At 38.7% G+C, this 17,976-nt stretch overlaps 1 protein-coding gene across 2 annotated transcripts in view; it reads left to right on the plus strand.

Annotated features, from left to right (window-relative positions):
- Nucleotides 1–17,976, plus strand: part of ITGA8 (integrin subunit alpha 8) — a 203,687-nt gene that overhangs the window by 99,951 nt on the left and 85,760 nt on the right. For both annotated transcript variants that reach the window (XM_023223234.1, XM_023223233.2), the window contains 7 exons: nt 3,951–3,996; nt 6,741–6,848; nt 11,901–11,956; nt 12,360–12,514; nt 13,768–13,905; nt 14,398–14,465; nt 15,825–15,972. In XM_023223234.1, the coding sequence (XP_023079002.1) occupies nt 3,951–3,996; nt 6,741–6,848; nt 11,901–11,956; nt 12,360–12,514; nt 13,768–13,905; nt 14,398–14,465; nt 15,825–15,972 (719 nt within the window). The remainder of the gene's footprint in view (nt 1–3,950; nt 3,997–6,740; nt 6,849–11,900; nt 11,957–12,359; nt 12,515–13,767; nt 13,906–14,397; nt 14,466–15,824; nt 15,973–17,976) is intronic.

Consider the following 17,976-nt stretch of genomic DNA (forward strand, 5'->3'; position numbering starts at 1 on the left):
TTTATTATTACTTATCCTCCCTATTTAATCAGGCATTTATGAAGTACTGTTCTGTATCTGGCACTGTGCCTGGTAACATGCATGCCAAGGTTATTTCTTTCTTCATTTATTTCAACCCATACCATTCCGTGAATATTTGAGGATGTGCACACATAAAGATTCCTGCCCTGGAAGGGCTTACAGTCTTATTTTCTTTGCCATTTCCAGAGAATCAATTCTTAAAATTCGCCTATTACTTATAAAATGTCTAATCTTATTAAATAAATATTTCACCTTATTTGGAGCCAAGAACAAAGTGCATAATTCCTCAGTTTTCATAAAAGAGCTCTCCTATCTGGTGTCATGTCAACAGATATGGATTCAGGCCAGGGCCACCTGTGTTACACTTGTCTAAATATTGGGGTTTGTAATTACACAGGAAGAACAGAGCTCATGTTTCTTCAAATCAGTAGCTATTTTTTTCTCTGATTTAGAAAAAAAATGCACTCATTTGCTAGAAGAGACAAATGTAACAGAAAGAACACATGTAAAAATAGTTGAAAAATTGGAATTCTAATATAATTTATCATTATAATTTTAATAACCGATAAACTTAGAAATTTTGGCATGTGGCTTCAGAGATTTAAACCCTGACAAAAGAATATTTTATTCCATGAGTCATAGGTGGCCAAGGTGTACCCCTTCGCTTAACGCGTTCTTTAATTTCATGAATACAGAACTCTTTACATGACATCTGTTTGACTTATTTGAACATCAGCATGCACATGTTTTTAAATATGGAGCTCTGGAGTCAAATTTCCAAGTCTAATAATTGAATCTGATTCTGTATCCATAAAACCTAAGACATCTGACAGTGGTTTTGACCTGGAGAACTTTCAGATCATTTTTTTTTTTAAAACAAGTGTTATTGTGTCTTAGGTTGGGTTGTCCCAGAGCAGGCATTAAGATAAGGATGAGAAAACAAGCAATGTATTTAAGAAATCCTGAGAAATACTGGTAAAGGAGAGAAGAGAAACACGGAAAAGAAGAATGGAATAAAGATCATCATCAAGTTAGTTGCCACTGTGGGCAATCAGGGCCTCATCTGGCTGGGGAAAGCGAAGTCAGAGAATAGACCTCAAATATCCCACTTGACTGAGAAGGAAGCTGGGCCACTCACTTTCCAATTCCCACCTGTAATTGACTAAAAGCCATTCCCAGGGACCCTAAGCCCTCAGGGGGAGAATCATCTGCAGTCTGTCTCTGTTCACTTGTACCTGTATTAGGGTTCTCTAGAGGGACAGAACTAGTAGGATTGCTGAACATCCAAAGGGGAGTTTATTAAGGAGAATTGACTCACATGATCACAAGGTGAGGCCCCACAATAGGCCGTCTGCAAGCTGAGGAGCAAGGAAGCCAGTCCGAGTCCCAAAGCTGAAGAACTTATTGTCTGATGTTCGAAGGCAGGAAGCATACAGCATGGGAGAAAGATGGAGGCCAGAAGACTGAACCAGTCTAGTCCTTCCTTGTTCCTCTGCCTGCTTTTATTCTGGCCGTGCTGGCAGCTGATTAGATGGTGCCCACCAGATTGAGAGTGGGTCTGCCTTTCCCAGTCCACTGACTCAAACGTTAATCTCCTTTGGCAACACCCTCACAGACACACCCAGGAACAATGCTTTGCATCCTTCAATTCGATCAAGTTGACACTCAACATCACATGTGCAAAAGGTACAGCTATAAATCATTTTTCTGTACAAATTACATTACACCAATTTAATTCCTGAATTAGTTTCCATATGGAGTGGTCAAATAGGACCTCCTTCCACCTTTGTTTTTTGTTTTTCTATTTTCATTCCCGTTCTGCTAGAATTAACCAATTATAGTTTCAACTGTTGTAAGTTTTCTTCTGTGGCCCTGATTTCTACCAAGTTCAGTTTTCTTTTTCTCTTTTTAAATTTATTTTAGATTCAGGGGATACGTGTGCATGTTTGTCACATGAGTAGATTGCATAAACGGGTTTAGGCTTCTAGTGTACTCATCGCTCAGATATTGAACATTGGACTCTGTGGGTAATTCTTCAAACGTTAGTTATCTCCCTTCCTCCTTTCCCGCTTTTGGAGTCCCCAGTGGCTATCATTAACATCTTTATGTCTATGTGTACTCACTGTTTTAGCTCCCACTTATAAGTGAGAACATGCAGTATTTGATTTTCTGTTTCTGAGTTCACTTAGGATAATGGCATCTGGTTCCATCCATGTTGCTGCAAAGGGCATGATTTCATTCACTTTTATGGCTACATAGTAATTCATGGTGTTTATGTGTGACATGTTCTTTATCCAATCCACTGTTGATGGACACTTGGGTTGGTTCCATGGAGGTCCAGTTTTCTTACATCTAAATTTTACTCTGCAGATTTAGCCATTGTCATTTTTATTTGTGTTTGATTGCTTCTACCAGGGACAGCCATTGTAAATGAGATTAAGAAAAGTCCGCTGGGTGCGGTGGCTCACGCTTGTAATCCCAGCACTTTGGGAGGCCGAGGCAGGTGGATCACAAGGTCAAGAGATGGAGACCATCCTGGCCAACGTGGTGAAACCCCGTCTCTACAAAAAAATACAAAAAATCAGCCGGACGTGGTGGCGGGCGCCTGTAATCCCAGCTATCAGGAGGCTGAGGCAGGAGAATGGAGTGAACCCGGGAGGTGGAGCTTGCAGTGAGCTGAGATCGCGCCACTGCACACCAGCCTGGGCGACACAGCCAGACTCCGTCTCAAAGAAAAAGAAGAAAGAAAAATTAGCGGGGCATGCTGGCAGGCGCCTGTAGTCCCAGCTACTCGGGAGGTTGAGGCAGGAGAACGGCGTGAACCCGGGAGGCAGAGCTTGCAGTGAGCCGAGATCACGCCACTGCACTCCAGCCTGGGCCACACAGAGACTCCGTCTCAAAAAAAAAAAAAAAAAAATAGCCGGGCATGGTGGTGTGTGCCTGTAGTACCTGCTACTCAGGAGGCTGAGGCAGCAGAATCACTTGAACCCTGGAAGCGGAGCTTGCAGTGAACTGAGATCGCACCACTGCACTCCAGACTAGGCGACAGAGCGAGACTCCGTCTCAAAAAAAGAAAAAAAAAAAAGAAGCCAACAGTTTGACCTCTATGTTAGCCAATCACTGAAATAATTTTGAGCGTTTCCCCTTACCTAGTCCAGGATTGCTCGACCGCAGTCACCCAGGTCCACCACTTAAACATGTGTGAATGATGTTAGGAAATTTACAGTTTAGCCTTCTTAAGTCTCAGTTGACTCATTTGCAAAACTGTGCTAACAATAAAGACCTCCTACCTTCTTGTTAGGAATCATTCAAAGGAAATCCTTTAAAAGGACTCCTGGCATACAGTGTTGTTCCATGTGCTATTTATTAGGATTGCTGTTGTTACTTTAGATCGTTATAATATGTTAGTTATTTTATGTACTACTGATTGCTTTGCCAGAAGTATACTCACCACCCACACTATTTGTAAAGAGCAAACGTTTGTCAAAATGACAATCAGAATGTTCCACTTCTGGGTTAACAATCCTTCCTCATAGGGTATTTGCTAGTGAGAGTGATAACAGGAAATGTACAGTGAGCCTGGTACCTAGCAGACACTCACCACCTGACTTTCCCCTTTTCCTTCCCTGGGGGTATGTGCCTTGAACCTGGAGGATAGGAAAAGTGATGCAATAATGAGTTTCTAGAAATTGACCTTCCTAAGCACAGAGGGGTTTGAGATCTACTGATGGACGTTTTATCAAGTTGGTTATAGCGAAGCTCCAACATCCTTTCCAAAATGTCTCAAGAAAGGTGTGACTTCTCTTCTAATTTTGTGGCTCTCGTACCATCAGCACGTAGAGGTATTCTTTGTGCTACTTACGGTTTTGAACTTAGTAAATTGTTCCTGTACGATTCATGCATGTGTTCTGTGTTTTTGTCTTTTTAAGATTTGATTGTGGGTGCATTTGGAACAGGAAAAGTCGCTGTTTACAGGTACGTTTTTGGTAGCTGTTTTTCTCATTGTTTCAAATACATTTTCTTGTTAGTTTTGCCTTAAAGAGCACATTCCAGTGATTTATTCTGGTGAATACTTAGATGCTCTTTTTAAAGTCTAGAGGTATTTTATGCTCTCACTCTTTCTTTTCTTTGCATTTTTACTCTCATACTGCATGACTAAACTTCCAGATTTTATGAACATAATGTTAAATAAGATATGAAAATGAAGCAGATCATATAAAATGACCCACTTTTTAGATCTTACTCTATTTGATTTATTCTCTTTGCTTTGGAAATGCATTGAAATGTTCACTTATAAATAAGCAGTGCAGGGTAGAAGAATGTTACTATTTATCCTGGCTTCTATAATCAAACTGGACACTAAGTTAGGGAACAGAACATTCCAGGAGTTGGTAGCCTCCAAAGGCAAGTATTGAAAACAGTTCAAATACAACAGCTATGGATTCCAAGCCTAGACATTCCATACACTCACTGACTTGTAATCTTGGGCAAGTTCTTATCACTTTCAGAGTTTCAGATTTCTGGTAGTAAAAGAAGGATAAAAACAATATTTATAAGATTACCTTTGTTCAAAGGATTCAGTGAGAATATGCATGTGGCGTACACAGAATAGTAACTGGGAGAGAGGTGGTGCTCAACTTTAGCTTCTTTAAAAAAAAAATAGTTTTATTGCAGGACACGGTGCCTCACGCCTATAATCCCAGCATTTTGGGCAGCCTAGGTGGGCAGATCACTTGAGGTCAGGCGTTTGAGACCGGCCTAACCAACACAGTAAAACTCCGTCTCTATTTAAAATACAAAAATTAGCCAGGCATGGTGGTATACGCCTGTAATCCCAGCTACTCGAGAGGCTGAGGCACGAGAATCACTTGAACCCGGGAGGTGGAGGCTGTGGTGAGTAGAGATTGTGGCACTGCATTCCAGCCTGGGAGACAGAGTGACAGACTCCATCTCAAAAAAAAAAAAAAAAAGAAAAAAAAAAAAGGTTTTATGAGAATTTAAGACACTAGGTCAGAATATCAAGACAAAAGGCTGAGGGCTTACCTGGGTCTACTAGGTGCGTAGTGCTAACGTAGTCAGCTCCCAGAGAGATTCTAAGGTTAGGTTTCCTCAAATAGGCAAGATTTTCTTCTTCATCAGTCCCAAGACAAACTCAAAGAGGGTTGATTTGTACCAACCATGTCCCGCTTTAGGTTCTAGAGAATCAGACAGTTGAAACCCTCAAGGTGTCTGAAGTATGGGGCTTGGGTTTGCAGTGGCCATGTAGTACACCACTCAGAGCTGCTGGAGCAGAATGGGCATAGGGCTCAGCTGCTCTGCTTCCAATCTGCCACTTTCATGCCAAGACCGTGTTTTCCATGAGCTGCTCCCAGCCAATTAGCCGACACACCAAGAATACAAATCAGGCCTGTTTTTGCAAGACATGGAACTCCTCTCATGGGCAAATTTGGATCAAGGACTCTCCATTGCCAAGGCCAGAACTTTCTTATCCAGTCCTCTGTCCTTCCCTTGATCCTTCCAGGGATCAGAACTCCCAGCCCCCTCCACTCTCTCCCCACTTTTCTTCATAGATGTTTGACCCCAGTACATCTCTTGCATATCTAGTTCTGTTTTATCATCTGCTTTTCCAAGGAGTGGAACTAACACAGTATTGAAAGCAAAATTACATAACAAAATACAGAGAAGTGGCATGAAGGAACTTAGGAGAAATCCCAGCATGCCCATTGCTTATTGTTTAAAGCAGTGCTGTAAACCCATTCTGCCCTGAGACACAGCCCTTCCTCTTGTGGGGGGGAAACTTACCCAACATGGCTTCATTTCTCCCTGTCATTTGGGGACTTTGGCTTCCAATGATCATATCTTGGAACCAAGCTTTAAAATCTGCTCCATTTCCTTCCCCCATGATTTATTAATGCTTTTTTGTTTTGTTATTCTCATCTGGGTGGCTGCAATTGAATTACTTATGCTCTATTAGTCTCTCTCCTCAAATTTGGCTACATACTAGAATTACCTGGAGAGTTTGTTTAAAGTTCCAATGTCTGCTCCTTACCCCATAAGTTCTGGTTCAGTTGGTGTGGCAGGGCCTGGGCATAGAATTTGTTTTAAAGTTCTTTAGGTGATTATATCGTGCGGTCAGGATGAAGAACCACTTCTCTGGCTGATATACAGAATTATTCTGCAAACCCACCTTTGTGTATTTAGCCAAATTTGGAAAGCTCAGCTTGAAAACTATCAAGGGAAATTTAAAAATTATCAATGATAATTTGCAAACTTCAAGTACTCACATAATTAAAATTACCAATGAAAAGTTGCAGACTTCAAGTACTCACAAACACGAATGGCTGTAAGATGATGTATTTCACCAGATACAGATGTAGATATGCTAGCAGATGGCAAGCAATATTTCACAGCAATATTGCCATAATACTGGGGGCCCACTTCATCAAGAAATTAGGTTTGTGTATGCAACTTTGCCTGACAGACCCACAGCACTCTTTATTTGTTTGTGTGCCTCCAGATGTGTTTTGAGGTAATTAGTTGAGTGTGGTACCCACCTGTTCATGCAGTGAGCAAAATTCTTGGCACAAATGCTAAGAATGTTGGCAATGGCCTCTGAAGTATTTTGTCTACTACTGAGTTCAGTATGCAGTGAAGTGGGCTTCTGCCTGCCTATCACCTTTGTGGTTTATTCAAACAAACCCTGCATTTTCTCCCTGCAGAGCAAGACCGGTTGTGACTGTAGATGCCCAGCTTCTGCTGCACCCAATGATTGTCAATCTTGAAAATAAAACTTGCCAGATTCCAGACTCTATGACATCTGCAGCCTGGTGAGTTAGTCCAGTGCTTCTCAAACTCCAATGTGAATTCACATCACCTGGGTATCTTGTGAAAAACACAGATTTGGATTCAGTAATTCAGAAGACAAATTGTCTTTCAGAAGACAAAATCTGGCGTGGGGCCTAGATTTTGCATTTCTCGAAAAAAGCTTCAAGGGATGCTACTGCTGCTGGTCTGTGGCCCAAGTTTGAGTAGCAAGGAGTTTGTCTTTCAAGAGAACCTATGATATGGTGCTGATCTTTGGCTATCGACTTACCATTCAAAGGCTACTTCTCTAATCTGCAGGCTCTAGGTGAGAAGAGAAGTGTAAAAACATTTGGGGAAATTCCCAGTGAAACAAATCTTGGAGATTGTTCTTAGATTCTTGGTGTACTAAAATAAACACTAACTGAGGTAAAAATATAACAAAATACCTACACTCTTACATTTTTGACATATGCTTATAGATACTGCTTTTCAGGCTCATATAATGTCTTATTTATTTATTTACTTTTTGAGATGGAGTCTTGCTTTGTCACCTAGGCTGGAGGGCAGTGGCACAATCTCGGCTCACTGCAACCTCCACCTCCCAGGTTCAAGCTATTCTCATGTCTCAGCCTCCTGAGTAGCTGGGATTATAGGCACCCACCACCATGCCTGGCTAATTTTTGTATTTTTAGTAGAGATGGGGTTTCACTATGTTAGTCCGGCTGGTCTCGAACTCCTGATCTCAGGTGATCTGCCTGCCTCGGCCACCCAAAGTCCTGGGATTACAGGCATGGACCACCGTGCCCAGCCGATGTCCCTTTTCTAACTAGTCAATTTACTGGGTTTTCTATGCTGACAACAGATGCCAGTTTTGTAACTCAGCATGGAACACATTATACAAGTAAATATTTTTGTGCCATAGACTGTATTTTTGTGTCCATCATTAAGAATAGCGATTGAATTATTCCTTTTGCCTGGATGATGGAGGCTTTGCTTGGACTTTCGGAAGCTGGCTGATACAGCTTCTGAAAGTGTTCCTTCTGAATTTTGTCAGCCATCTGATGGGAGTACAAGATGGAACTTGACTGTAACACAGCTTAAGAAAATACCACTTAGTTTCTCAATACGTAGGTCCTCCAGGGTTAGAAGTCACTATGTTGGTTAATACCTTCAGGGTATACCCTCTGAAGGATCAACAAATCCTTGAGGTGTTTAATATTTTGCCCTTATTTTTCAGGAGACGTGGTCTAACTCAGACAGTATTTTTGGTTTCTGAGAATGTCAGAATTGCAGAACTAACCACTCTTGACCCAGAGAAGTTATTTCCAGCTGATTTTAACATGTTGTTGATGGCCTTTTGACAGGAGTTCATACTGGAGTCAAAGCTTTTAAGGGTGGAGGGTGGGGACTTAGAGGACCCTGAAGAATTCTTTGAAAAACATCCTATTGCTGGGAGCTGGGGAGTGTGGCGGAAGAGCGTCCTCTTCTTTAACTGCTTTTGAAAAGAGTTGGAAAATGCCTTGGGCACATTTTAAAATGGTTTAAAGTCGTAAAATAGTATAATGAAAACCTGATCTGAGAAAATATGTCGGAGAGCCAGCATTTATCCTTACCCATGCATGATTAAATGAACAATGAACTGTGAGAGTTGCTACTTGTTCATGAGTATTAAAACTTCAATATTTCCCCCAAAGAGGCTCATGTTCACACCTTCATAACAGAATGGACTTCCAAGCTGAATTCTTTTAAGCACATGTGGTACACTCTGATATAGAATGTTGTTGTTTTGAAAGAGATAATTGCTTCTAAGGGTTTTTAGTTTAATGGATATTTTTATGAGATTGAAGTTTTGGTGTTTTGTTTTGTTTTGTTTTTCACCGGATTAATAGTTCTGTTTGGTTTTATGGAAAGAATATTACTTTTTAACAAGAAAATGTCTGTCTTTTCATGAGCCATTTTCTTACTGCATTTAATCATATTATTAAGTTAAAGTGCAGTTTGTTATGTGGACAAATGTATATCCCTTTACAATTATATTTGTTTCTATTGCATACATTTTTCTGGAAGAGGTCTTATTTTCACATGCAAAATTTGTGAATGGTGCCTTAGAGTCTCAGAAGACAGAAAGTTAACAGCTGATTCAGTCTAGAATGTGTTTCTTTGATTCTCTTTTTTCTTTATTTTAGGAACTTAGTTTAGTTTTTCCAAAATGATTGAAAGGTCTCTGTTGATTTTCTCTGCTGTTATTTGTGTCTGTATTTGATATAACCTTATATCACACATCTGAAAACTATCACATAAACTCTACTTGGCAAACAGTTCTTCACTTCCATCGATGTGCATTTCTGTGTCTTTCAAACAGCAGTGTAGTTTTATAAAGTGACTGTCTTTAATTTGCTTTTCTAAGTTAGAAAAAGGGGGAAAAAGCCAGCTCAATAAATATTAATATAATTGGCGACTAACCATTTATAAAAAGGAAAAACTAGCGCAATATTTCATTTTAGAAATGTAAACATGAGTAATTACCCGCTTGTCCAACCTGATTTAAAAAACTTGTCAGATGTGAGTGACTATGTGAAACCTGCTATTTGCTATCACTGAAATAGGATTGAAAACTGAAGAGAATGCAAAATGAATTGCTTTGTACTTTTAAATCACGTTTCACCTTTATCTCATTTTCTCTTCATCATAGACAGCTATGAGCACAGTCACATCGCAGAACCATTATTCCAACCATGCTTGGGTTGGGACTAGCCTCACAAGATCATGTAGTATATCACCCTGCCTTCTGGCCATATCAAAAGCACTGTCCATAAACAATTTAATTTAGAACTTATGTAATAAGGGACCTGGGTTGATTTCATGGGTTTTTTTGTTCCAATCAGACCTATTTAGACTAATGGGCCATAGTGAAAATGACCAATATTTCTAGTTTGAAATTTTAATTCTAATTTAATCAAAGTTTACAGCTTTCCCTAATGACCCAAGTATACTTTGTAATTAGCTGTAGACCTGCAAGTGATCCTAATTCTATACTCTATATGACCCATGATGTATGTGTGCTTATATATAATATAGTATATATGTTTTTCTAAATTCAGAATGAGCACATAAATGCACTACTGTAAAATCTTGAAATTTTCTTTATAGATCAGAACAGAGTGTTTGAAAATTTATGACTTGACAGACTCTTTCCCACTAAAGTGATCTATGAACTGGCAGGTTTAGGTTGGAGTACTATTATTGAGAATTCAGCACATTGTAGAAGTGATATTACACTTGTATGAAAAAATGTTTAAGTCATCCAGTTGCTAATGATATTCAGATAACAGAGAGCTGAGAAAGAAATAGATTTATACTGACATGTAACTCATAAATAAATAGTAACCCTTTAGCTGATAACATCATTTATCAACCATACACCATCTCATAAGAAAAAAAAAGATGTTCATTTGCATAACTTTATTCCTTTTTAAAAATTTGTTATTGCTTTTGAATTGTTTGTATTAAAAATGCTATATCTAAAATGATTTTAATATATATGTTGATAATTTCATTACAAATAGGAGTATATTTTATTGTCCTATGTCCACACAGTTAATGATGAATAGAAAAAAAGATCATTGGCCGATTTGAACATACACCCAAATACTTTCAAAAAGATTGGACACAGAAAAATTCTAATTTTGAAAGCCAGGTTTACTACAAAATTGAAAGATGTGATTAATTCTTCGTCTTTCTTGAATAATTCTAATTGAAGCAGAAGCGAGTTGGAATCTGATTTCTCTGGGGAAGCGGAATAAACACTTGTAATAGCATAGACATTTCAGGAAACTTTTGGCTTAATGGTATGTGGCAAATTATTTACCCTGAGGGGAGACATTGACTGAGGTCACGGTAGATAGATGAATCCCAGATGTGACACTTTTTCATTATATTTGACACAGGAAGCTGACACAGAATTAAAGTATGATTGGGGATTATTTACTCCCTTTGAATTCTGTAGAAATACCCAAATCATACTATAGTATTTTACTGGTAAAAAGTTTATGATTGTCATTAAACCCTACTTAAGTATTTTCTTATATTTTCACTTTCCTAGAAATGAGAGAAGGCCCCATCTCTAGTGATGGCTGTTAGGGCTTGGAATTTTTCAGGCAGAGGTGAGCACATTCATTCAGCAAAGGCAGCCAGGGAGTCAGCCATCTCATTCCATCTGTAGCCACAGACCGAAGCCAAGTGCAGATCAACCTACAAGCCAGTGCAGACATTGCCTTGAATGGTAGTCATCACGTGTTCAAGGCACAACTCCAAAGTGTCTCTCATGGACATCTGCCCTCTCTTGATTGTCTTTATTCCTGTATCATTGTGCCTACCTAGCTTGAGACAGCCATGCTAAGCTTCCTATTTCTCTTTCTCCCCTTCCTCTTCTCATCTCTACCTCCAGTCTTACCCCAACTGTAGCAAGGTTCTGCCAAATTCCATCTCCCTCCAAGCAGAGTGGGTCTTTTAAGTTAAGCATACCATGTGCTCCATGCTTCTGAAGATTAAATCTGCATTTTTTAGCATGACTTTCAAAGCCCTGTTCCTCGCCGATCCACCAAGCCAGCCTTGTCTCCTACAACTTTGCCATCTTGCTCAGTGCCCCGACTACACTGAATTTCTTCGATTTTCTCAAATGGGTCCAGATTCTTACTCACCTCCAGATTTTACCTCTAGCTATCTTCTTGGTGTGCTGCCTAATTCTTCTCTCCCTGGCACATGGAAGATACTCACTTGTATTCATAGAATAAAAGCAACAAGAATTGATTAATTGAGCAATTGATTAAATCAGTTAACCTCCTGTACTATTTTCCAGTATTACCTTCCATGTAGTGATAATGTCACTTGTCTTAATTGTATTAGTGTTGAGAACAACTGGTAGAAGGGGTGTGTGTGTGTGTGTGCATGTGTGTGTGTAATTAGAAATATATAGAGAAAATGATATTCATTATCTGGGATGAGGTAAAGGAAGGCTTCTACTTTAGATTCAAAACTTTATTAGCCAATAAATTACTGACTCTTATTTTCTATAGCTTTTCTTTAAGAGTATGTGCATCTGTCGCAGGCCAGAGCATTTCAAACACAATAGGTAAGCACGTTTTCATTTTTACATTCTTATACTATACTAGGAAAGTTGAACAGTAACCATTTCTCTGCACAGACCAGATAAAATGAAAGAACCTTTGAAGAATACCAAGATGTCTGTTGCATATATGGAACCTTCTACATAAATATTACTTCAGTACTTGGTAATACTATTATTTATAAGAACACATAATTATAGGGAGAATGGCAACTTTTATAAAACCATTATAAAACATTTTTAACTAGGAGAGTATGTTATAAAATTTTTGTAGCTCATTTATCATGCTTGATCTCAACTATGAAAAATAAATGTTTCTTGAATAAGCAACTTGAAATGGAAATTCATCTCTCTGATCGAGCACTGTGTTCACTGAATACTTTTTCTCTACTTTACTTCTGTTCTGTAGTCTTGATGGCAGAGGTGCAATTAGATTCCCTGAAACAGAAGGGAGCCATTAAACGAACACTCTTCCTTGATAACCATCAGGCTCATCGTGTCTTCCCTCTTGTGATAAAACGGCAGAAATCCCACCAGTGCCAGGATTTCATCGTTTACCTTCGAGTAAGTACGCCAGAAAGACTTCTCTGGCCTCTCACCTTCATATCCGAATTCCAACCATTATTCTCCATTTAACCATCATAGTTGTCTGCATAGACCCCCATCCGTCTGTTTTCATTTTCATAGCAGGAAACTTTATTTTAGGGTCAAATACTCTCCTCTTGACCCTGACTTCAACTAACCTGATGATGTGTTGCTATTAATTTCTAAGGCTTCTTTTCATTTTGAACAAAATCTTTATAATGGCTTCGGCTCACATGGTTTTCATTTCTACCCACCTCCTCCCCAAAAAACATAAAAGTGCAACATAATTTATATGAATTTTTCTCCTATGTGAGTATGTCTTGTTAGATTTTATCAATGCACATTTCAGAGCCAACTCAGGAAGACATTTAGACATTCAAAGCTTTTATTAGAAGTAATTTATAATTATCTTCTTTAAAGTAATGTATTTTTACAATGACTTCAAAACCTACCGAAATTTAAAAAGTAAAATTATTTATAACACAATTACCTATCTTCACCTTGCCAGTTGTGAGGTTGTGATAACTGTCTCAATTTCTCTTTTGCATTAGGGGGCTTAGTTAGCAAGGACCATCCTAGGGAAGATCACAGATTACAATCACACTCAAGAATGAAAAGTTGGATACCTGACCCTTGATTGGCACACGATTGAAGGGTGACATATCCACCGTGTGTTTAGTGCTTGCTGTTTGGCACTTACCCCTCCCTACTAAAGGAGTTCTGTTTCTTTTTCCAAGAGAACTTCAAATGTCCTGAAGGTGTTCTGCAGTTCATGCAGGCAAGGGCTTAAAAAGATGATGAGAGGAAGAGAATCAAGATGTTTTCTTCTTCTGAGCCCCAAGAGAGAACTCATAAATTCTGGCAACCTCACGAAAACAAAATTCCAAATTCATGGTGGTTTTTGTGACATTTATGGTATACACATGTAATCTTTTACTTTGCAACTTGACCAATTCTGCATGAGTTGTCGAAGGTCTGGAGAACCCAAAGATTGGCTCCAGAAGCATATTTCAATGAAGCCGCAGCTCTAAATGATTTCATCACTGCACGTATATTAGGTATGCTGGCAACTATATACCACATAAATCAGCCTCCATCTAAGCCTGCTGCAAAGACAATTATTTCATCATTCACTTTCATTGAGTAAATTCCAGTGTTGCCTGACTTTTGCAGACTGACACCTTGTAGCTATTTCATGGAGCCTCTGTTGAGTTTGTGATTATTTTTCCTAGGATGAAACTGAATTCCGAGATAAATTATCTCCAATCAACATTGGTTTGAATTACAGTTTGGACGAATCCACCTTTAAGGAAGGCCTAGAGGTGAAACCAATATTGAACTACTACAGGGAAAACGTTGTTAGTGAACAGGTAAGTCCTTTGCGGTCTTTGATGGCATTTTCTCAAGCAGGCTCTCTGGGATGTTGTTCTTATGGCTTTAAGACTAAAGCCAGCTCCTTTCATTTTTATTTCTGCATGCAGACATGGAACATTTGGGAGTTTTCCTACCATGTTTCCTGAAACACTGCATGATTGTGTTTTTCGGAAGCCTTTCCTCTTGTGCAACCAAGATTTAATTTGTTCAAAATGTGGCTGTAATGGAAGCAATACAGCCTGTAATCCTCAAGCCATTGCCAGAGTTGCATTCTTTACAGATATTTCGGAGTGCGTTGGAATTGGGCTATTATGTAAAGTGGCCTATATTGGGAGATGGCCATGAAATGTGGGCTATTGGCTTGGGTAGAGTCATGCGTGTGAGAGGAAAGCTCTGATTCCGTTTGTGGCACCGTTCAGAATTTTCAAGAAAAAGGGTGTGATTCAGATTTTCCTGGATTGTTCCTGATGTGTGTTTATACAACACAGGCTCACATTCTGGTAGACTGTGGAGAAGACAATCTGTGTGTTCCTGACTTGAAGCTGTCAGCTAGACCGTAAGTTTAAATAACTAAACGTGTGCATTCTATGTAATGGAATTAGAGGTATTTATTTAAAGGTTCTCTGGAGAAAGTATATACTTCCAATGACCCCCAAAAGTATGCTGCATGAAATTCTTGAGCTTGGCTACACTTTGGGTTAGTCTGTGGTTTGGGTCAGTTATTTGGCATTGGTGTCAAATGACACACCCTAAGATTTTGCCTGGGCCATTTCATCTTTCAGCAAGACTGAAAAAAAAAAAAGTTTTTGTTGAAAGTAAACTTATTGATGGGGTGGCTCAGGTTATATTTACTTGCCTCAGTCAAGTAGACAAAGGATTCAGACAGGCAGGTTCCATCTACACTTTCAACCAAACTTTTTTTTCAGCACCCCATGAGTCAAAGGCATCCTTAAAACTGTCAGAACAAAATTAATGTTAACTTACTGAACAAATAAACTTAAATAGTACTCTATGGAGTAAAGCAGAAGGTGTCACAAAATCGAAAAGAATCAAAGGGCTTCACAGTTGCCAGTAATGGACGCCCCCATTCCAGCACTGGAAATTGCACTGCATTCTGTTATGGGAAGACATGGACTAGGATGTAAAACATCCTGTGGTCAAGAAACAGATTTGTGTTCCTTTCCCTCCCGGGCACTATCTCACTGCCAGTGTTTGGAATGTACTTGGTAACTTCTCAGAGGGATTTCCCCCAGATTTCATAATATACCAACTTCAAATGCAATCGCTTTGAGTAAGGTTAAAAAGTGCAATAGGTATTTCCAAATATTGGTTTGATTTGCAGTTCTAAGTGAACTACGTTTCTTCAAAATACCTTGAAATCCTCTATCAGTGATTTAAGATCTTATCGTATCTGCCTACTTCTTCCCTCTCATTATTTTCTTTGCATTAATCTTTCCCTCTTACTTTCTAAACCACCTCTTTTCCTTTTATTCCATTGTCCGTTTTCTTCTTAATGTATGTTTTCAGTGAAGTGCTGAAGCTGCTTCATTTTGGCTTGTAAGTGAAATGTTAAATTTGCAGGAATTTTGTTGGTAGATTGTTAAATATGTTGGTAGCTTGAAATTGACCACGGTGCATGGATTTACACCACTGGAATCTGAAAATGTTATAAATCAATACTTTTTTTGTTTTGAGGACTGGTTGTTAAACATTTACCAACACACTACTAGATGTTTTCCTGCCCTTTTTACCCAGAGATGATTATCTTGCCTCTTCCTACCATCTCTTCATGATGGTCCATCTTGTTTTTTTGCATTTACCATTTTTCTTTTCCTCCTTAATAAAGCCTTAAATAAAATATTCATGAAGCCAAGAAGTAGAGTGCCTAATACTTCTTTTTAAACTGCATTTTTAGAGATAAGCATCAGGTAATCATTGGAGATGAAAATCACCTTATGCTCATAATAAATGCAAGAAATGAAGGGGAAGGAGCATATGAAGCTGAACTCTTTGTAATGATACCAGAAGAGGCAGATTATGTTGGGATCGAACGCAACAACAAGGTAATGCCTGCAAATTATTTGAAGTCAAGAGCTAGGTATATTTTTGAAGTCAAGTAAATGTTAAGAAGGGCCATCTTAGCTGAGAGTTTCTTCCTCAGTAAAAGACAGTAAAATGATACCTTCTTTTGTTAAATCATCACAGCAATGAGCCATGGAGATGGGGGGGAGGCTTACACAGTGTTAATATCTTCTTTGCCGTAGTGCAAAGATAAATTGGCCAAAGATTGAGAGCTAAGGCAAAAAAGAGAACAACACTGACTGAACGAAGAAGCTTACCAATGCGATAAAAAAGCTAAACTCCCAAGCTAATTCCCTGTCTTCACTGGCTTTTCTAGCCTTGCGTTGAGTTCTTTCAGTTTCAAGCACATGCCAGGAAGCCTGGTTTTCTTTACTGGTTAGGGAAGAAGGTCCAACCAATCCCTGCTCAGCACTGATAACAGCCTGGACCAGCACCGGAAGGGGAACAAGGTCCTTCCCCTTTCTTCTTGGTCCACCTTGTCAGAATTATGACCAGGAACAGCCTGGTCTTCTTCATTTGCCATTCCTCAATGCCTCTATTTGTTTAAATGACAACAATGCTATTTATAGTCTTCCCTTTCCTTATCAGAACATGAATCTTCCCATTCAAAGCATCCTCCAGTTCTGCAGTGTCCTTAATCACTTGGTCTAGAAAACCATTATAAATACATTGTAGAATAACAGAGAAAGCCCCTCAGTGTCGAAAATATACAAACTCACAATTAAGGGTAAATCCCAAGTGTGACGTTTCCTTCACAGGGTGAGGTGTAGCGTAGGTGCTCCTTAAATACTTGCTGATAGCGTTGTTCATTTAGCTTAAATGTATTAAATGTCTACTAGTTTCCAAATACCACACCCCCTGAGGACCTCATCCATTTTAATGATTGAATAATTTGTATTGAAAACTAATTCTTCTAAAGAGATGTTAACAAACTGTTGTTGTGATGTTGGTATTTTAAAGACATTTAAAAACTTAGGGAATATAAAATTCTCTATTCACATTTCTAGTCTCATGATTTCTTTTTGTTTTAGTTGAATCCTTCTTAGTAAAAAACAAAAAATTAAAAAATCCAGATGGGTAATGATAGAGCATCTTTAACACTGGTTTAAAATCCTCATGTGTTTCTGTTGAAGAAATGTATAGGAAAAAAGAAGCTCCAAAGTCATCAAATGTTATACATTAAATATGTCCTGCTGTTTTGTGTATGTTAGTCATATCTTAATAAAGTAGTTTTTTAAAAAATAGTCCTAAATTATTCTTAACTCTTCCATGTTAACAGTGAGGTTGGATAGATAGAAAAAATCATTCCATTTCTTTTCAAGAGTATTTGCAACTCTCCACTCAGCTTTCATTTCCCTGCTATTTCAAACATGAAAATCAATATAAACCCTAATTTCTCTAGTAAGTAGTTCTTATAATCAGCTCATATTCTTCTTTCTTGAATTAATTGTGTTTTTTTGTTTGTTTGTTTTTTGTTGTGTGTGTGTGTGATTTATTTATTTATTTATTTAGAGACAGGGTCTTGCTCTGTTGCCCAGGATGGATGGAGCAGTATGATCATAGCTCACTACAACCTCCAATTCCTGGGCTCAAGCAAAACCCTCATCTCAGCCTCCTGAGTAGCTAGGACTACAGGTGTGCACCACCACACCTGGCCAATTTTTGTATTTTCTGTAGAGAGGGAGTTTTGCCATGTGGCCCAGGCTGGTCTTGAACACATGGGGTCAAACGATTCACCCACCTTGGCCTTCCAAAGTGCTGATATTATAGTCACGAGCCACCCTTGCCCGGCCAATTATGTGATTTTTTTTTAAATCTTCTTCATTTTTCTATTAAAGTCACTTTAAGATAAAAATAAATAAATAAGAATGAATGGAGTAATTATACACACAACTTATAAAAATGGTGTTTAATAATCACTGTGATTTGAAGATGTCATTTCATAATAAAATCTCTACAAGCAAAAACAGAAAAATGTCGCCTAC

This window comes from Piliocolobus tephrosceles, chromosome 9 (assembly GCF_002776525.5).
Source record: "Piliocolobus tephrosceles isolate RC106 chromosome 9, ASM277652v3, whole genome shotgun sequence".
Lineage (NCBI taxonomy): Eukaryota > Metazoa > Chordata > Mammalia > Primates > Cercopithecidae > Piliocolobus > Piliocolobus tephrosceles.